This window comes from Sceloporus undulatus, chromosome 2, assembly GCF_019175285.1.
Source record: "Sceloporus undulatus isolate JIND9_A2432 ecotype Alabama chromosome 2, SceUnd_v1.1, whole genome shotgun sequence".
Lineage (NCBI taxonomy): Eukaryota > Metazoa > Chordata > Lepidosauria > Squamata > Phrynosomatidae > Sceloporus > Sceloporus undulatus.
The window spans coordinates 314,569,600-314,591,284 of NC_056523.1; the positions used below are offsets into that span (position 1 = coordinate 314,569,600).

Below are 21,685 nucleotides of genomic sequence, written 5' to 3' on the forward strand. Positions count from 1 at the left end.
TAATAGCTGGACCTATTGAGAAAACATACAGCCTGTGAATACAGTTTCTCATAAGTAAATATTAGCAACTGTGCTTATAACTGCAGCTTAATAACATTCTGGTAATCATTATTTGTGCTACTTTTACCTACTATATTTACTCAACAAATGCCCGAATATTAAAAAGTGATTTAAAAAAAATGATCTTACTAAAACAAGCTGCAGTGAGCCATTACCAAAAATACAAACCTGGCATTGAAATATGTAGGAGTCTTCAAGGTACTCTGTGTGAAGTTACAACATTTTTGGACAGCTATTATTAACCCATCTGTGCTCGCTGTTCAGTTACAGCAAATAAAAACAGTAAGACTCTATCTATATACACTGAGTCCTTCATTAAACTATTGATCCCCTTTAGCATTATCCATAATGTTCCAGCGACTCAGCATGTCAACTGGTGCAGAGCTAGTTTCTTTTCTTTCAATAACTTCTCCAGTTTACAGAGAGGAGATCACAATGATTTATTTACCTGACATTTTCCAGTCCGGATGTCGTAGAGGGCCACTGAACCATGGCGAGATCCAACTGCTATTCTGTGACTCCGTTCATAATAGCTGACCATGTAGAACCTGGGTTGAACATTAGAGAAAGAGGAATAAATGAGATTTAATCAGAACTGCATGTTACATAAAACTGGTTTTTACTGCATTCTGGTAATTAATAGCAATGTTTAGATTGAACATTTTATTTTACAGACTGGTCACACAGAACCCCTTTAAACAGCCATTAGCACTGCCATGTCACCCTGTCCTTGGCAAAAGATATTTGCCCTGCCCTTTGCCAGATGAATCCAGATTTTTATGCGAGAATTCAAGCTGCTTTAAATATACCTGACTGAAACAATCTGAAACAACAACCACAACCAAAAACATTTCATCACAGAATTTTCATTTCAGTGGTTCATAGTATTACACTTTTCTTCCTGCACAGGATTCAAGTTGGTTTATGGATGCAGATGTCCTTTTTTGAGCACCACCTTTCTCCCTCTTTGGTGCCCAAAGCCCTGACTTAATGAAAAACATCCCTTATGCTACCTCACATTGTCATTCTGCACTTCATGGCAAGCAGGTAGGATTGCAGAAGAATTTGGTTGTTTCTCTTTAGCCAGACACAAAATAATTACAACAGCACTGAGATCCCCAGAGGAAGTGCTGATGTTATTTTGCTTCTGAGTATGGGGACATGCCCAGAGCCAGCATAGCGCAGTGGTTTCAGTGTTGGACTATGACATGGTTGGAGACCAGGGTTCATTCAGTCTGTAACCCCGCTTCGATCCTTTGGGAGAGGCAGGGAAACACAAATATTTTTTTATTGTTTTATTTTATTTTATTTCCCTGCTAAGCCATGAAGCCCATTGGGTGACCTTTGGCAAGTTCCAACTCTATCACTCTGTGACCCTATGTTCTCAGCCTCAGGAGAAGGCAATGACAAATCTCTTCTGAACAAATGTTGCCAAGAAAACCCAATGATAGGTTTGCCTTAAGGTCAACAGAATTCGGAAATGACTTGAAGGCACACAACAACATGGCAACACAGCTAGGTATTTCTGTGGTCCTGCCTGCTTGCCATGAAACATGGAATGGCAATGTGTCACAGCCTCTGGGGTTTTCAAGCAAATCAAGGAAAGAATATCCAGCTCAGTCTACTGCAGGTCCACATGCAACTATTTATACAATGCTGAGGGGATGTTGGATTGAAGCCTTTGTAAAGTGCATTCATTTCAGAATTGTACTGGTTTTGATCAGTGAATATACATTTTGACTGTCCAGAGATTTAGACACAGGTCACTTTAGTTTAAGTCCAACACTAAATCCTATACTATTAGAGTACTTTTGTAGGCTCTTGCTCTTTTATGGCAACCCTCCTTTCTGCTGTAGGAATAACCTTTCTGGATTAAAAAGAAATATGGAAAGCTTTGGATACAAGACAGGAATAGCCTGTGTAGGTTGTACTAAAGTTCCCAAAGCCTGAAGACATGTTGCTTGTGTCACCTCAGCATTTCTGTCTTCACAGTGTAGAAAATGGGAACAAGGCCAGAATTCCTATCCAGAAGTTAGGTACAATTTTTTTTTCTGTTTTATAGGTGGTGACAAGTAAATTATTGCTTAATAATTTCACTAGATGTGTATATGATGACCAAATAGCAAAAATTTTGATTAGTATATTGAAGGAATTTTCCCCCATAGCACAATGGCGGGTGGATATTTTTTTGGTCTGTCCACATGACTCAAATGCAGACCATATAGAAGGGTGTTCAATCCAAATTATATATTCCACATTGAAAGAGATCTATGGGAAGAGAGGTGAGGTGCTTTTTAACCCATTCACCCTCACTCTCTGCATGTCTTCAGGCCCTTCTCAAGAGTCCCTGCAACTCTCCAAGCAGCTTTAAAAGAATATGAAAAACTGCAGTATTGAAGTAATTCACAACAAATCCCTTTGCCATTTCCTATGAGGGTTAGGAAGCCTCTGGTCTCTAGGCCTGAGAGACTCCCCATCTAGCCTAAAGCATCTTTTCTTTTTATCTCTCATAGCTGATCATAAAAAAGAGACTATTTAAAATCCAAGAATTATGCTTTGGGGAACTGAGCTCTGGTCTGCAGACCAGCAAGATACTGAATGCAAATGAGCTCTGGTTTGCAGACTAGAACGTGGTGCATTGGGGATTACACTGTAACAGAAAGGCACAGAATGGAACTTGTTGGTGGGAAATACATCTGCCCTCTTTTTGCCCCTGCACATTATTGAAACACAGAAATCAAGATTATTCCCCAACTGAAAGTAGGCCTTCAGGGTCAAAAGACATTCCCCATCACTGCTTCAGATGGGGATCCTGTGGGATGGTTTTGGACCCAACCCATTTCATTTTAAATTCTCTTGTAGGACTTGTAAAAATGTCATGCATTTGTAAACATCCCTAGAGTTACAAAAAAGAAAACAATGATAAAAACAGGAATATGCTGTAAGTTCTAATGAACAGGTTTTAATGAAAATGCTAGTGTTTATTACTATTATTATTTTAACATGGAGAATAAAAGATGATGCAACACTGAAAAGGTAATTCTGAAATGAAGAAGGTTTAGTTTAAGGACTTCTGAAGCTGGAGGGCACAGAAGGATGTGCAGAATTATTTAATATGATTGAAAAAAATTCAGGTAACAAAATGAAACAAGTCTCTAAACTGTTCCTTTGTTGTAGTTCGTTTTATGTACAATAATATATGAGGAGAGACTAACAGATGTTCTGTGTGCTTCAGAGTACGAATAGTGTAATAAGAATTTCAGGCAACATTACTCTGGAATCTAATTTTATATATACAGTGGTACCCCGGGATACGCTGCCTTACGAAATTCCGGGTTACGAAAAAATCCATTTAAAAAAACTGTTCCGGGTTACGAAAGTTATTTCGGGTTACGAAATTTTTTTGGTGCTTTTTCGGCGCTATTTTCGCATGAAATCGCGGCTTTCCCCATTAGCCGCCTATGGCTTTTTCGCCTTAACGAAGATTTTCGGTTTACGAAAGCGGCGGTGGAACGAATTAATTTCGTAACCCGGGTACCACCTGTAGTGTTCGTCTTCTTCCGAAATCCCTGGCTGTCTATTAGCAAAGACAGCCCTGTATGCAACTATACACTTTTGCTTTTGTGCAAGCTTGTGAAGCTTGTAAGCCACTAAACTAGATACAGCCTACCACCCACAAATAAGCTTGCAAAGGGCATGGAAAATAAAATTTGCATCTACAGTTGGCCCTCCGTATGCACTATTCAACCACTGACAACTTGAAAGTATTAAAAATATATAAAAATTCCAAAATGGTAAACCTTGATTTAGCCATTTTATACAAGGGACCCCATTTTCCTTCCACTGTATTTAATGAGACTTGAGATCCATGGATTTTGTTATTCATGGGGAGGACTGGTACCAAAACCCAGTGGATACCAAAGGCCCACTGTATATTTAGGGATGCCATATCCCGGTGGCCGCTGGGAAAATCCGGCTTTTGGGGGCCCCTCCCGGTCACAGCCCGGTTTGGCCCACATCCATGCATTTGTCCCAGTCCGGGGCCCGTTCCTGCAGCCATTGCCGCTGCCGCTAATGCGGCTGGCCGCGGTGCCAACCCACCTCCTCCTCCGGCTCCACCTTCCTCCTCCTTCTCGGCGGCAGTACCGCCGCCGCCACCACCGCCGCGCCTCCTGCACCAGGGCTTTCACACCCACGTGCGTGGGGGGCTCTAAAGCAGGAGCTCGTCCCCTGCCTTGGCCAGCCAGCCATTGGCCAGCTGGCCAAAGGGGACGGGCTCCTCAGCGCGTGCCACCCGGGACTCAGCAGGGGCCAGTGGCAGTGCACGCACCTGCCCTGCTTCCCTGTGTGCGCGCGCGCGCACAAGCCTAAAGAGGAGGAGAAGGCAGCGGAGGGGGGGGCCGGAAGGGGGAAAGGTCAGTCAGTAGCCATTAGGTCTGCCTTGGGTTTTTTGGTTTTTTTTAATTAATTTTTAAAAATATAAAATACTTATTTTATTTTATTAATTTTATTATTGCTTGTTTTATATTTTATCATTAATCTTAATTATTTCTTGTTTTTATTTTATTATTTATTATTTCTTGTTTTTTATTTTATTAATTTTTTATTATTGCTTTTTCATTATTTTTATTATTAAATATATACACCCTGTCTTGATTTTTATTTATTTTTTCATTATTTTTATTATTAAATATATAAATATGGACAGAAAGGGAAGTCCATTTCTGCCATCTGTCTAGGAATAATGCCAAAATGTCCTCCATTTTGATCATGACTTAGAAACATGCATTTAGATTAACATTTTTTTAAAATCATCAAATTTTTTCGCGCGTCCTCCATTTTTATAAAATGTGTCCTACATTTGAAAATGTTGTCCTACATTTGTCCCGGTTTGGAGGGCCTGGCTTATGGCAACCCTATGTATATTGTAAGTTTGGTGCACACATGTACTAAAGTTTCACCCTGGGCTATGTCTGCATGTTTTCTCTGCAAATTAAGTGATGGCAATTAATGTTTCAGCAAAGCACTGCTTCCATTGAGGTGAATTTGTTCCTGATCTCTGATAAGAGACAAATTCCTCCTTTGTAGCAGTGCAGTATCTCCTAGAGAATGTCTAAAAAGCAATGGTTTTTATACCTGCAATTTGATTTATTGTTTGTGTGACTGCATTAGTGTTTCATTGTTTTTCTAAACTAGACTTGAAGTAGTTATACTGAACAGTATATAAATGTATAATATAAACAAAAATAAAAACCTGACTTTTGCTGCTAGTCTGGGGTTGCCAAAACAGGGTGTGGGTACAAGTACTCAATAAGATGACATATTTGGCTATTTGGCTGCATTTGGCATGGTGGGCCACAGGCTATGGAGTCCTGCTTTTGTCAATGATTTCAGAACCTCCTTGTCTTGTGATATAATGAACTTCTGAGGTGACTGACAGGTTTTACACTATCCTTGTAAGTGAAGAAAAAGTCTTTCTTAATTTGAAAGATGACAAAGGGGCTATACAGACCGCCCCTTTCAGGCCAGTCTGGATAGCCTCAAAGATATCAAATTAGTAACTCACATACAAAATAATGCACATCTTAGAAAACAAGTACCTTAAAAATGTGGACATAAAAAAAAAAAGTGAAAACATGCTCTAAAATAATAAATAAATAAATAAATATGTGAATCAAAGGCCTTCATGGCTGGCATCCATACTTTTTGTGAGTTTTTCAGGCTATGTTGCCATGTTCTAGAAAAGTTTATTCCTGACGTCACGCCAGCAGCTGTGGTTGGCATCTTCAGAGAATGCAGGCATAGAAGAGAGTGGGGTATATATATAGAATGTGTGACCCTGGATAGGGAGGAGTAATTTCCATCTTAATTTGTGTATTGTTCTGTTGCTGAATGGTGAGGCCTCAGGGAGGAGGATATGCAAGGAGGGTTAGTGTCTGTTTAATTAATGATCACTGTCTGCTGGGAAAAGGACAGGTTGCTTACCTGTAACTGTGTTTCTTCGAGTGGTCATCTGCGAATTCACACAAATGGGTTTATTCTTTGCCTGCGCAGGAACACTCGGAAACTTCTAGAATCTCTGGGCAGAATAAGATGTATCTTTCTGCAACTTTTTGGCAGTAGCTCCGCCCATCCCTAGGGGTCCGCTCTTGCTCAGTTCTGAATGAGCCACAACAGCGCGACAGCAAGCATTATTAATGAGCGAGACACTGAGGGGAAGGATGGGCGGGTTTGTGTGAATTCGCAGATGACCACTCGAAGAAACACAGTTACAGGTAAGCAACCTGTCCTTTTTCTTTGTGGTCTCTGCGAATCACACAAATGGGTTCAGACTAGCAAGCGAAAGTCAGAGGAGGAGGGAGTGTCAACAGTATTGAAACCACCAATTCAACATCAATAAAGAAACACTTTGAAAAAAAGAATGTTATGTGAGCAACCTGGTGTTATTTATTAGCACAGCAACCAGCTCAATGCATGGCAAAAAGTAACACTGCCCTCCCGAAGGCTGCTTCGTGTCTAACTCTGGCGTCCAGTCTATAATGTCTAATGAAAGATAGTGGTTGAGACCAGACCGCAGCCTTACATACATCCTCTAGCGGAACCCCAGTCAAAAAGGCAGAGGATGTTGCTACCGCCCGTGTTGCATGGGCACGAACCCGACTAGGGACAGGCTTGCTCGCCAGCTCATAACACAAGCGGATGGTGTTGACCACCCATTTAGAAAATCTTTGAGCTGACACAGGCAACCCTTCTTTTAGCTTCAGAATAACAAACAAAAAGTCTCTCTGATCGCCTTGTCCTAGACGTCCTGTCCAGGTAGAACGTCAATGCCCTATGGACATCCAAAGTGTGAATTTGGCGTTCAGAGTCAGTAGTCGGGTTCGGGGCCAAAGTAGGCAAAACAATGTCCTGGTTCATGTGGAAAGCAGACACCACTTTCGGTAAAAAGGTAATGTCTGTACGGTGGACCACTTTATCTTTATGAAATCGTAGGAAAGGCTGGTCAGCTCGAAGGGCACACAACTCACCAGCCCGTTGAGCTGAAGTGATGGCTACCAAAAAGGCTGTTTTCCATGTCAAGAGTCTTAATTCCGTGGTAGCCATGGGATCGAATGGTTTGGAAGTCAGTTGTGCCAGGACTGTGTCTAGGCTCCATGCCGGTGTTGGGATGGAGACTGGGGGGTGGAGGTTGTTGAATCCCTTGAGGAATCTCTTGATCAGTGGATCAGCAAACAGAGACGGTTTTCCACTAAAAAGGTAGTGGGAGGATATGGCAGAGAGATAACATTTTATAGAACTCAAAGAAAGGCCGGCATCTGTCAGTGTCATGAGAAAGTCCAAGACTGTCGGGATGGAAACCTGAGATGGAAGGATTGTTCTGTCCCATAAAAAGGTAAGGAATCTGTCCCATTTGTATTTATAAGACCTCTGGGTGGAGGGCTTCTGGGCCACGAGCAATACAGTGCGTACGTTGGCAGACAATGTTGTCAACACCGTATCCTCCATGCCACCAATGGGAGAGAGTGCATCTCGGGATGGAGGACTCGGCCCGTGTGTAGAGACAGAAGGTCGGGGCGATAATCAAGCCGGAGGTATTCTCAGGCGAGTCGAAGAAGTGGAGCAAACCATGGTTGTCTGGGCCACCATGGGGTGATCAGAATCGCATTTGAGCAGTCTGCCATCATCTTTGACACCACTCTCGTCACGAGTGGGAATGGGGGAAAGGCGTACAGCAGTCCCTGTGACCATGGGAACTGGAAGGCATCCCCCTTGGAACCGGGCACCCGGGTCCGTGAACAGAATGTCGGGATGTGAGTATTCAGATGGGTGGCGAATAGGTCCATCTGCGGAGTTCCCCACATTGAAAAGAGGTGACCGGCCACATCGTGATGTAACCTCCATTCGTGGCAGGTGGTGGACGACCTGCTGAGTTGGTCTGCCAGGCCGTTCTGGTCTCCTGGGAGATGGATGCTTTGAAGCAAGATTCTGTGGAGGATGCACCAGTCCCAAATGCGGAGGGTGGTTGACAGCAGTGTCTTTGACTTTGTTCCACCCTGCTTGTTCAGGTAGTAAATCACGGTGGTGTTGTCCGTGAGCAGTAGAACCACCTTGTCGGTCAGAAATGTTTGGAAGGCTCTGAGTGCTTTTTCCACAGCAAGCATCTCCAACATGTTGATGTGGAGAGTCGATTCTGCGGGTGTCCACCTGTCCTTTATAGTAAGGTCCAAGGTGTGTGCGCCCCACCCTTGAAGGGATGCGTCCATGGTGAGGGTGACGTCCGGTCGGGGCGGAAGGAACGGCATGCCCCCACAAACGTTGTCGGGCTGAAGCCACCATCACAGAGACCTTTGAACTGTCCTCGGGAAGGTGAGCATTTTGCAAGGCGAGTCGTGAACAGGATCGAACACAGACAGGAACCAGGATTGAAGAGGTCTGAGCCAAAGTCTTGCCCAAGAGGTAACGAAAGTAGTAGAGGCCAAATGTCCCATCACGACCTGGACAAGCCGAGCTTGTAAACGTCTCTGGCGGATGCAGGGAGCAATCGCCATAGTGAGTGCGTGGAACCTCACCTGTGGGAGGAATGCCTGCTGTATCACGGAGTCCAGTGTCGTGCCTATGAAGTCTATGTGTTTGGTGGGGACTAGATTTGACTTCTCGAAGTTGACCTGAAGGCTCAAAGCTGCGAGAAGGGAGAGGGCGAACTGGACGTCTTTGAGAAGTGCCTCCTTGGATGGTGCGGTGAAGAGCCAATCGTCCAGGTACGGGAAGACCGTTATTCCTTTCTGACGCAGGTATGCCACCACAGGTGCCATGCACTTCGTGAAGACTCGCGGGGCTGTGGAGAGACCAAAGGGAAGGACCTTGTATTGAAAGATCTTGGACCCGACGGTGAATGCGAGGAATCTGCGATGATTGTCCCGTATGGAAATATGGAAGTACGCGTCTTTCAAGCCCAGCGTGACGAACCAGGCGTCCTTCTGCAAAAGTGGTAAAACAGAGGCAAGAGTTACCATACGGAAACGCTTGCAGACAATAAAGGAGTTGAGGCCCTGCCAGTCCATTATAGGCCTGAGTCCAGAGTCTCTCTTTGGAACAGTAAAATATCTGGAGAAAAAACAGTATTGGGTCCGAGAGGGGGGCACGGGCTCGATGGCGCCCTTTTGCAATAGCGTGCACACTTCGTCGAGAAGGGTGTCTGAGGGGATGGTGGAAATAAGAGCCCCAGTAGGTGGGAGCTCAGAAAACTCAAGGGCATAGCCCCAGCGGACGATGTTTAGTGCCCAAGAGTCAGATGTGATAGATGCCCAGATGTTAAAAAAGGGTCTTAGTCTATCATCAAAAATGGGGACGGAGTGCGCAGGAGAACTTCAATATCTCCTCTTGCCCCGGGAGTCCTTTTTCTTGTAGCCCTGCTGAAACTTGGGCTGAGAGGACTGGCGACGGTCAGGCGGAGCAGAAGGAGAATGGGAAGGAGGAGGACGAGATGCCTTATCTGGGGCCTGGTAGGGCCGGTCTTGAGACTGGAAGCGGTATTGAGGTGGAGGATACCATGGTTGGTGCGTACCGTATCTCTGACGTGGTGACTGTGCAGAGGACGTGGACATGCTGTGCTTTCTAGCCGCTGTCTTCATCCGGTACTGAAAGTTCAGTTTTTCATCCGTCTCCCTGTTGAAGAGCCCTGAGTTGGCAAAGGGCATGTCCTCAATAGCTGACCTGGCCTGAGGAGTGAGCTCCGAATAGCGAAGCCAGGCATAGCGGCGGAGAGCTATGGATCCTGACAGCACTTTGGACGCACAGTCTGTAGAGTGTCTGGCAGAGATGATTTGCTGTCCTGCCATGAGATGAATCTCGTTCCAAAGAGTGATCATCATCCGCTTCCTGTCCTCTGGAAGCTCCAGGATGGTGGGATCCATTTTCTCTGTCAACAGCTGGATATAAGTCCCCATGCATGCTGCATAGTTGGCTATCTTCATATCCAGCGCCACAGAAGCATAAAATTTCTTGGCAAGTCCATCAAGCTTTTTACTGTCCTTGTCCATGGGGGAGGAAGATGGACGAGGGGCAAAGGCTGTTTGAGCCCTTTCAACAATAGCCGAATTCGGCTTGGGATGGTTGGAAAGCCAAGAAGGTGCTGACGGCGTCTTACCCTTTCCCGCCACCACTCCCTTCTCTTTCTGTGTCATGTCTTTTTAGATTGTAAGCCCAAGGGCAGGGAACCATCTAATGAAAAAGATTGCATGTACAGCGCTGTGTAAATTTACAGCGCTTCATAAATAAAGGTTAACAACAACAACAATAATACCAATTTTCTATTTTGCGAGAGGTGGGACAGCGGTGTCCCAAGACCTCTTTGCTATTTTCTCCAGTGATGGGAGGTAAGCCAAAGCAGGTGGTGCTGGCGCCGAGCCATGGATCCTCCTCTCAACGGGGTCGAGAGCATCTTCATTGGGATGGGCGACCTCCAGTTTCAGGGTGTCAGCCATCCTGATGATGCGATCGGCGAAAGCCCTAACATCATCAGTGGGAGAGGGCATCGCAGGTTCTACAAATGAGAGAGGAGACTCTGTGTCCAACACAGGGGACTCCGAGCGGGAGCGCGTTGGAGATCGGGACCGCGAACAGCTTAGATGGACAGCGGCAAGTGAGGCCTCCCTCCTGGGAGTTGAGGGGCGGTCGTCGGTGTCGAAGGCCATATCCAGTTGGTGGGGAGCCGTCTTGGTCCTAGTGGGGCCAGGAAGATTCCGGCGAAGGTGGGACGAAGCCACTGGCAGCAAATATTGACCAGTGCGGTGGTCATAAACAAGGTCCGGGTAGGACTCAAAGAGATCCTGATCAGGCAGGCCTCTGTCCAGCACATCATAAGCGGAAGCCTCATCTGCCTCTGTGCCGAGGTCTAGCCCATGATGGTGAGTGAGAACGGACTCGTCGTCTGTCCCAAGAACGAGAACGGGACCGAGGGCTGGCCCTTTGAGGGGAAAGCGGAGCATCGGAGTCCGGGATTTCTCCCTCAGACTCAGAGGAATGGTCCAGGTTAACAATCTGGAGATCCTCAGTCGGTACAGAGAGGTGGCTGGAAATCAAAATCCGTGGTTCCAGAGGGACCGAGGTCGATGCCAACGGTACCGTGGCTGGTGGAATCGGAGTTGCCGTCGGTCTGAGTTCGGGCGACGGGACAGTCAAGGGCCTGGAGTCTGGTGGAGGCACCGAGACCGTGCTTGGTGGTCCCTTGCGACGGATCTTGGGTGGAGGAGACGCCGAGCGAGCCCACTTGGCGCCGTGGTAAGCGGTGGTAGGCTTGGGGGCCCTCTGTTTGTCCCCTTGCTTCTTTTTGGGGGCCTTGGAGGATTTTACATCTCCTTCCCCAGAAGCCGTCGAAGCTGAAGGCTGGCTTAGAACTTTGTCGTAAAGGGCCGCCTTCAAGGTCCGGTTCCGGTTCTTGAGGGCTTGGGTGGACATCGCCTTGCAATGAGGGCAAGCGCTCGTTATGTGGGTCTCTCCCAGACAAAGAACACATTTGTCGTGGCTGTCAGTCATGGGAATTTTCACCCCACAGTTGGTGCACCTCTTAAAGGAAGCCATAAGTTTACCAGGGAGGTCCATTCAGAATGGTCAAACAAGCCGAGGTCAGTCCTTAATTGTAAGCCGAAGGTCGTCAGAGTCCAAGGGAAAGTCCGTTCCATATGGTCAGTTAAGCCAGAGATCCTTTGAAAGCACAAGCGAATGCTAGCGAAGTTCCTTGAGCTGCTTAGCGCGGCGGAATGAAGGAACTGAGCAAGAGCGGGTCACCAGGGGCCTTATATAGGGATGGGCGGAGCTACCGCCAAAAAGTTGCAGAAAGATACATCTTATTCTGCCCAGAGATTCTAGAAGTTTCTGTGTGATTCGCAGAGACCACGAAGAAGAACCCCTGACCTTGGGTGGTTTTCATTTGCATTTTGCTGGATCTTGATTTTAGTGTTTTTCAGGACTGGTAGCCAAATTTTGCTAATTTTAAGGTTTCTTTTTTCCTGTTGAAGTTGGCTTGGTGTCTGTGCCAACAGCTATCAGGTCAGAATGCACAAGGAAGCCATTGAAATGTCCATCCAACAACAGAACAATACACAGATTAATATGGAAATCACTTATCCCTACCCAGGGTCACACAGTATATATATCCCACTCTCTTCCATGCCAGCATTCTCTGAAGATGCCAGCCACAGATGCTGGAGAAATGTCAGGAATAAGCTTTTCTAGAACATGGCCACATAGCCCGAAAAACCCACAGAAAACAATAATTAAATAAATGTAACAAACAAATATGTAAACATATGCAATGAAGAAGATGGTATTGCTGTTGGAAAATCTATGTATTGCATTTTCCTTTCCCTCCTTAGATAGACAGAGACTTTCCTCTATCTATCTCATCCTATCTAAACTTTTGACTTTGGTCACTCATTCTTGGAGGCTGTTTAACAGACTCTCTCTCAAGATTAGTCAGAATAACAGTCTCCTCTGAGTGAGGTTAACAGTCTCTTTCTACTATATTAAAGAATGGTGAGATTTCATCTCTATACCCAAACCACTACCAGTTAGGATAGGATCTAGTTTGGTATGCATTTATTTATTAAAGTCATTATATTGTTTTTAAACTACAAACTATTGTTTGTTGTTTTTTGGAATAAGTCTTTATTCTTTAGGAGAGCAGATTTAGAATAAATAGTCTGACCCACACTTTTGCTATTCTGCTGATTAAAAGCTGAACTCTTACAAGTTTAACTTTTATACTTGCATATTTTTGTTTCCCTTTAAAAGAGTTAACCCCCTGAGAAACTCAAATTGCATCCCACAATTGCTCATATCTGCCTCTGCATGGGTACCACTAGTTCGGTAGTTCGGTCATTATAAATGCCTGAAGAAGCATGGAGAACCAATGGTGAATCCTGAGAATGTGGGAAAGAAATTTGTAGAAGTATGGCTATGTTCTTTTTGGAATTTATTTGGGACTCTCATTCCCAATTAAGTTAAGAATTTGATGGTGCAGGATTCAGTTTCTTTGCCCCAACAAATGGATACTGCCCAGGAAAGGTGAATCTCACGACTTGATTACTGTAATGTCCTCCTGGCTGGGCTTCCTTTTTCTCACCTCCGTCCTTTAATCTCTGTCCAGCATTCAGCTGCACGCATTATCACTTCCACCCACCGCTCTGACCACATCTCTCCTGTGTTGGCATCCCTTCACTGGCTCCCTCTCCCTTTCCGCATTCAGTATAAGCTCTTGCTGTCGACATTCAAAGCCCTCCATGGACTGGCCCCTCCTTACTTATCAGACCTTCCTTCTCCTCACCTTCCCACCAGGGCCCTCCGTTCTGGTAGTCAAGGGTTCCTGTCTCAGCCCAGGATTTCCTCTGCCCCATCCCGGATTCGCCCCTTTTCACTTGCTGCCCCTCACTCCTGGAACCTTCTTCCTCCACAAGCAAGAGCCATCACTTCTTTAACCAGCTTCAAAACGGAGTTGAAAACCATCCTATTCAGAGAAGCCTTCCCAGGCATCGCATAATTGTCGCTTACTATCTGATGTTCTGTTGTTGGCTGTTTATCGATCCATTTCCTGTATTGCTATGTACTGTATATGTATTATCCTACTTGTGAGTATGTATTTTCCCTGGATAATGATTAACCTTCCATTTTGAAGCCAAGCCCTCCCTTCAGTCCATCTGCCTTGGTCCAGGCCTCGGAGGTTGAGAGGAACTGCTGGACCTCTTACCCTTTCCCGTCACCACTCCCTTCTCCTTCTGTGTCATGTCTTTTTAGCTTGTAAGCCTGAGGGCAGGGAACCGTCTAACTAAAAAGATTGCATGTACAGCGCTGTGTAAATTTACAGCGCTTCATAAATAAAGGTTAATAATAATAATAATAATAATAAGAATAAGAATCAAACAAAGGCAGATTTTGGGATTACATCACACAGCATAATTTATCTCACTTGTAAGTATACCAACCAAATTTTGCTTATAGAGAGATACATACATACATACATACATAGAAGCACTCTTGAATGGTCATTAAAAAGCTGAGCTCTCTAAATGGTACTGATAAGTATAAAATTCAAATCACAACAGTTCATGCCCAGAAATTTGGGATAAACCTTCCTCAAAAATAAAAATTCAGCAGTATTTTACAGTCACACCCTGCTACACTACAGTCTTCTGTAATTACACCTGTCAACTGAGGGTAACACTTCATGCATCCAATGTGGTGGACTTTAACCCTAAAAAGCAGTAAATGATAAGCATAAATTGCAGTCTTTTTCAAGTATAAATTGAAAGAAGGAAAAAGTTTGGGAAAGAAAATAAAAAGCAAGAGAAAGAATAAATGGGGGAATACATAGTCTGTAGTCTTTATATCTTAAATGTAGTGTTCAGTGGGTCAAAATCTCATTCTTGTTCTTGTTGCAAGAGATTAACAAGGCTAAACACCTCCTGGAAAACTTCATATTGGTTACACACCTTTGGATGACCTCCTATGGCAGTTTCATATAGTTAAAATAGCACATAGAATAAAACAGAACACTGTGGAACCCCACTGCATTACTACAATGGAGCAAAGCTATAATTCCCCTGCACTATCACTCAAGTGAGAGACGAACTACTGTAATGTAATACCTTCAAACCCCAACACAGAAGGATATCATAGCTATCCCTCTGGGAACCAGATTTTGGTCTAACTATACAGCACTGAATTAAAATAACAAGACATTCCTAATGAAAAATTCAGTGGTGAAAAGCCATTTTTAAGACGAAATTATTCAAAAATATTTCTTATTAAAAAGAGGAAAAAGAGTTGAGTTCTCTTACAACTGAGACTTGAAAATGAATTTTGAAAATTATTTCCTGCAGTTTAACAGCCCGATATGAGGCAAAATAAGGTTAAAATATATGACTGAAGGTATTTAATGCTGCACAAATTTAAATTAATTTCTAACCATGATAATTATTATTGGTATTGATTTATGAGAATTCATGCATGTGTGTGTGTGTGTGTGTGTGTGTGTGCACAGGAGAACTGAGGATAGCAACGATTTTTATTTTATTGAGCAAGTAACAGGATTAAAATGCTTCTGAACACTCTAGGAGAACTGCTGAATTGTTTTAATTTAGTTGTGGAAGAAAATGACCTCATAATTATTTTTAATTGCCAGGAAGATGGCAATTGTCTAACATTACTTGAAACCTTACCTCCATGAACTGGTATTCTTTCAACTGTGCTGTATTATAGTGTAATGAACAACTTTTCTATTGTGGCAAGTGCTTGGGACTTTTGTTATTCCACTGCTGCCACCTGTGTTTTGTAATGTGAGTAGTGTGGTATTAACTCAAGTCCAGGTGTGTCCTTTTTGAATCAAACAAATACATTTTATTTACAAGAAGGTTTAACAGTGTTGGTTTTAATATAATATCTTATGTAATTGTTACTTTCTACTTTGTTACAGTTACCGTTGGGTTTATAAATCTTTATCTAAATAATCAGTTTCATATAACTAAGAGTCACTCAATCCTCCTATTAAGTTCCTCTCTTAAAATTAGACCTAACAGTCACCAAGGCTGACACTATCCCGCAGGATATCACACTCCAGCCACTCCCTTTTCTAGAGTCCTGGGAGTATAACGGTAGGGAGTCCTTTTCCACTCAGACTCTACCCCTAACTGTCCTTCTCTATCTCTGGAACCCTTACTCTCACGATTCCAAGCCCCAACTAACTATTCCCTCAGGAACTCATGGAACTCAGTCCTCTCTTGGACTCAACTGTTCCCTCAACTGTCTACCTTCTAACTGCCAACATTCCAACTGTCAAAACCAATGGACACACGGGATTTTAAAAAGTCCCAGCCCACATCCTATTGGCTGGACTCCAGGTGCCTTCTGATTGGTCAGCTGGGTGTTCTCTGCACCACATATAGAACTTTTCAGAACAGAAAATAAATTCAAGCAGAGAAAGGCAAAGCTTGTATTTAAAAAATAGAACAGCTTAAAGATTATTTTATGCTTATGTCAAAATGTATCTCATAAACTTGTGTCATGTAATTTTATGTTGTTTTATGGTGGTCATTCTTTCCTTTTACAAATAAATTAAGAAAAAAGATAAAGCTCATTGGTAGTCTCAATACAACTTATTCTCTAAGCATTTACAATATCCCTCCAAGCTCTCATAAAGCCCAAGTGCAACCGTAAGTGCACACTTAGGCTCACACTTCTGTACTCCCTTGAGGAGCAACCTTTTGCTACTATCACTGTTGTGAAGAGTAAACTGCAGGAAAGAAGGTAGTACAGGAAATAAGTAATCAGTGCACAGCTAAAGAAACTGAGAAATGTCCTCTAAACTGGAGCGCCAAACAGAGGTCAAAAAGATGTCTCAACAGGAGGGGAGGGGGATGTGGTCAGTGGATGTGCAGTCTCCCTATCAGTTCCTCTGAGTTATTTGGCTACCACTGTTATTGACTGCTTGAAGTAAGGCTGCTCTGAAAGACTATGGCCCAGTCTGGATGCTGAAGAGGTGACCTGAAAAGTTCAAGCAGTGAAAGCATGTTTGAAGTGGAAGCAAGAACTATATCTTCCATTATGTAAAATTCATAATGTAATTCTAGCATGGAAGTTCTCTATGTTTGTTTACTGAACAAGCTTTTTTTTTTAAAGGTAGTCCAGCCTAAAAACAGAAGATGAACAAGAATCCTTACTCATAATGGCTCTTAGTCCACCATTTTTCGTCACTTCCCACCATTCCCATTTTCCCCCTTCACTATGTACATTTCTATACTTCACTTTCCTGGACTGCTCTGGGAATCATCTTCTTTTTCTACTGATACTTATCTAATCCATCCTTCTCTATCAATAAAAACATGTGCACACTACTGATGTTCTACCACAATGAGGGCTGAGATGCTCTTTCTGGAAGGCATAAATAAGTTCTTGCCTTTGCTGGCATTCTATGTAGTGGGTATAACATAACAGTCTTGATTTCCTTTTGTGTTATATTGTCCAGTGTTTACATGGTTTCATGGTACTGTATATCTCAGTTGGCTGAAACTCATACCTGTCAGTTTACTTGAAGTATCCTGAAACACTTGATAGCCAATTATAAAATAAATTATGCACTTATGTAAGAAAGAATTTCCACAAAATGAAAAGATACAGAAAACAATTAGCAAAGCACTGGAATTAATGTCAAATACTCGAAGTAAAAAACAACAACCTTATATAGGATAGTTGAGAACTAAACTAATTATTTCTCTATAAATCAAAACCAGAAAACAAAGACATCCTTCAGGCTGATGATGAGCTCAACAAAGTTAACTAAGGGACTGGATATAATCCACTAGGAACCTCTCCTGTGAAAGAGCCAGCAAAATGAATAAAAAAGGATAAGAATATAAAGATTTCCTTTATGGTTCACTTTCTAAAGATTCATTCACATAACGAGTTGTTATCAGTAAAAGTTCCCATTGGACTATCCTCACTGAATGTTAATCCAAACTACCATAAAATTCTGCAGTGATACTTTAAAGGCAAGAGCATTTTGCTCAATTAGGGCCTACGTCAGTCTTAGGGAACAGAGGAAGTCCTGCTATCTGTAACATTTTCAAAATGTCAAAAACTACATTACCCTATGTCTAACACAATTACTATTACTGTTTTATTGTTTCAGTTTGTAGGATTTCTGTCTGGCATTTTAATAGGCACCTACCAAAAAAGAAAAGAAAAGATTACTCAGAAGAAATCATTTCTGCTGAAACACCACGGCTCTATGTAAAGAGAATTATATATGGGGAGCCCAAATGAATTTGAGATATTAAAGCTTGATTTGACACATCTAGTACTTGTGGCAATGATAGGGAGACTGAATAAAAGCTTTACCATTATTAGGAATCTGGGAGTCACCATGATTTGGTTTTTAAAAAGAATTTGGATGGGAGGTTTGGTAATGGGGTTTCTCAAAACTCCCAATAAGACTTGAAATGGTTCCTGTAGGCCCAATATGTCTGGCAACAGCTTTCTAATGCTCTGGACTCTGGTGACACTGCCAGCCTTGGACTCTGACATCTCATATATATGTCTCAGTAGCTTGCAAAATATCCAAAAAGGTATATAGGGAGTTTATAAAGTGTGCTATGAAACAAGAAACCTGGCTGGGGAATCAGTTGATGTTTTACCAAGTTGGGGGAAAAAAACTTTCTTTCTGGGTATACACAGTAAGCAGATCTCAGAGCAAATGAGGCCTGAGAACCTGCAAGTGAGGTTTGCTCAAGCAAAAAAGAAGGACCTGATGCTTACAGTACAGCACTGAAGCAAAAGGTACCATATGGGTTATTCACGTGATACCTGAACCAACATGAGGTTCCACCATTTTGTTTAAATGAATTAAATGAGATGGACTCCCTAATTGGGAACTTAAACTATCAACAGGCCCTCCATCAATTTGGCATCCTCTGTGAGAATAAAAGTAGGTAATGTGAGAAGTAACTGCCTAGGTCGTTATCTATTCAAAGGCATTTTTAAACCATCTATGAGTTTTAAAAGAATGATCCATTATGTGAATACAGTCGGCCCTACTTATACACTGGTTTTTTATACACGGATTCAAGCATCCACTGTTTGAAAATGTTAAAAAAAAAGGTATAAATTTCAAATATCAAACCTTGATTTCCCATTTTTTATAAGGGATACCACTTTGCTATGTCATTATATTTAATGGGACTTGAGCGCCTACGGATTTTGTTATCTACGGGGGATCTTGGAACCAAACCCCAGCGTATAACAAGGGTCCACTGTATAAATATGTGTAAGTGCAAACACTGTTAAAATGATAAAAACTACCTTCTATTTTAAAGTGACCCACATGCTGCAGTAGGCACGACTGTAAAAAAATTTCTTTCTTCTCTCACATGCTAGCAAGAATGCTTCCTCTAAGATGACATGTGCACTTTTAAAAAATACTTATAGGCGGGTTACAAACCGCCATATAGTTTGCCACGAGCGCGTACTAGGGTTAGGAAGGGGCGGTGCTTCCACATACCCCTAACCCTAGTACGGGCTCCGCGCGCACAAAATGGGGGTGGCCGTTCCACACAGCCGCCGCCATCTTGACGTAGCGGATGCATTGCGTCCGCACGTCGCGCCCCAGAAATGATGCCGTGAGCGCGCGACTAGCGCCTTGCAGCGTCTCTTCCGGGGCCTGAGAAGGAGCGCGATTTCTGCGCTCCTTCTCTGCAGCGTCCGGGAACCGCAGGGTTTAAAGGCTGCGGCTCCCGGATGCTGCAAGCGGAGGCGGAGCCAGACTGCCGCTTTTCGGTGGTCTGTAACCCGCCATAGTAAACATCTTCATACATCTTCAAATCAATTATCTTGGTACATTTTAGCAAATCAAAATGTTTTTAACTGATTGACTGAATAAATGAAGCAGATCTACCGTATATACTCGAGTACAATTCAATGTAATATATAAGTCGAGGGTACATTTTGGGACCAAAACTGGGGATTTTGGTATGACCAGTGGATATGTCGAGGGATATCTCAAGCTGCACTGCCATTGGTTGCAGTGGGCTCAAAGCGGCTCACAATGTAAAAGACTGATGCAAATAAAAAATGAGGGCCTGGAGGAATTGGGAGGGGAGATCCCACTGTTATGTATATCAGTGGGGGGGTGTTACCTTGGATCCCCACTGTATTGCTGTATTACCCCATGTATTCGTCTACCCAGGATTTTGGAGCTCATTTTGGGGCATAAATTTCTCAACTTATAGTAGATTCTCTTAGTAACAGGAAGCACCATGCACATTCAAGGAGTCTCAAAAAAACATAAGGAACAACTGTTCTAAGGGGCAGAGACAATCATGAAAGTGATAAAAGGCAGTTCAGTTATTTGGGTATGACACTGTGAGAAGGCATGACTCATTAGTAAAGACAATAATGCTAGGAATAGTAGAGGGAAGGATAAAGAGAGGAAGACCGCATGCTAAATGGATAGACTCAATTAGAGAGGTCATAGCTCTGAATTTGCAGGACCTAAGCAGACCAGTGAAGGACAGGGGGTTTTGGAGATTTCTCATCCACAGGGTTGCCATGAGTTGGGATACACCTGAGGATAGCTAACAAGAAGTGAGGAAAGATAAAAGTGTTGGCTAACCTCTGGATGGCACCAAGAGAGATTTAATGCAGAAACCAAGCTGCATCTACAGAGGTTCTACCAAGGAAGTATCTCTGGCAGACCCAAGACATTTGTTGCGGAACAGAAACAACATGCTTGATTGTTAAGTCAAAATGAACAGAATTCAAGTGAGAGCATTCCACAAATACATGCTCAGTCACAGGCAACAAAAATACAATAATAGTAAAATAAATCGGTAGCACCTTATTGCCCCCTTTCATGACACCCCAAACTATCTTCCTGAGTTGGCCACCATAGTCTGCCTAATGGTAGGGCTGATCCAAAGGATTCACAAAACCTGCCCCAAATCTGCTTAATTTATACAGGAGAGACTTGGTAGGTCTTTCTATCACTAGGGCACAACAGGTATGCAATTATGCATTTAGTCAATATAGCAGGGAGATCATTAAGATATTAGAAGATTTAGTAAGAGGATTATGCCAAGTGTTTCCACTTGGATTCCCTCCAGAGTTACAAAGCAAAATCATATAATTTTTTTCTTCTGGTTGGAAAGCTAATCCATCCTGTCATTAGGAGAATGCTGTATCATTTTTATGGCAGCTATAATTATGTAGAATAAGATATAGTGCATGCTATTTTACACAATTTAAAAGGCAATGTGCCTTTAATAAAACCAGCCTTCATAATAAAAAGTTTTCTTATGATAATGTGAACTTGTTCTTGCCTTTGCATTTCAAGTATCTGAAGAATAGGGGATTTTTTTCAGTAGCACAGCCCATAAGAACTTAGGTTCTTTTCTTGTTTTCACAGTTTGCTAAAACACAGTTATCATCAATGCCCTACATTTCTACATTCTATAGTCTGTGAAGGAATTCTGCTTTGTCTTAGCTGGAGTAGCTTCACACCTTTCTGCAGAAGACACATTTCTGGTGGATTTCAGGATTTCCTGCAACAAATGTGGTAAAGCTTAAGATGACATATCTATATATGTGTGTGATGTACTTTAGAAATATTATTGAGCTGATGATCCCTAAAACACATACATGGGTGTTTAAAGAACTGGTTATGTTGGCAATACTTTTCAACTTTGGTGGAGGTAACAAAAGCACACCTACAAGAGCCATGCCTTCTGCATGAAGCAAAAAGTTCCTTTTAGGAACTGTTAAGTAGCTCTTCTAGAAATGTGAAGGTCTGGAAAAACAAAAAAGGAAAAAGCTGGGGGGGGGGGAGGAGACACAATTTCCCCCAAAACCTCATTTTTCTGGAAAAGAATTAAAAAGCATTATGGATTTTTTTCTCTTAGAATAATAAAATGTTTTAAAAACAGCATTCATACATTTATTTTCTTCATAATATTTCCAAAAATGGTATAGCAGGTATTTAAGACTTGGGCTTCATCTGCACTGCAAAAATAATCTGATTTGACACCACTTTAACTGCCCTGGCTCAATGCTCTGGAATTCTGGGAACTGCAGTTGTGAAGAC

General features: G+C 42.8%; 1 protein-coding gene across 3 annotated transcripts in view; it reads right to left on the minus strand.

The window, feature by feature from the left end:
- Positions 1 to 21,685, minus strand: part of WDR7 (WD repeat domain 7) — a 323,814-nt gene that overhangs the window by 67,366 nt on the left and 234,763 nt on the right. For 2 of the 3 annotated variants that reach the window (XM_042451351.1, XM_042451352.1), the window contains one exon: positions 509 to 611. In XM_042451351.1, coding sequence (XP_042307285.1) covers positions 509 to 611 — 103 coding nt within the window. The remainder of the gene's footprint in view (positions 1 to 508; positions 612 to 21,685) is intronic. The other variant, XM_042451350.1, reaches the window with a different exon arrangement.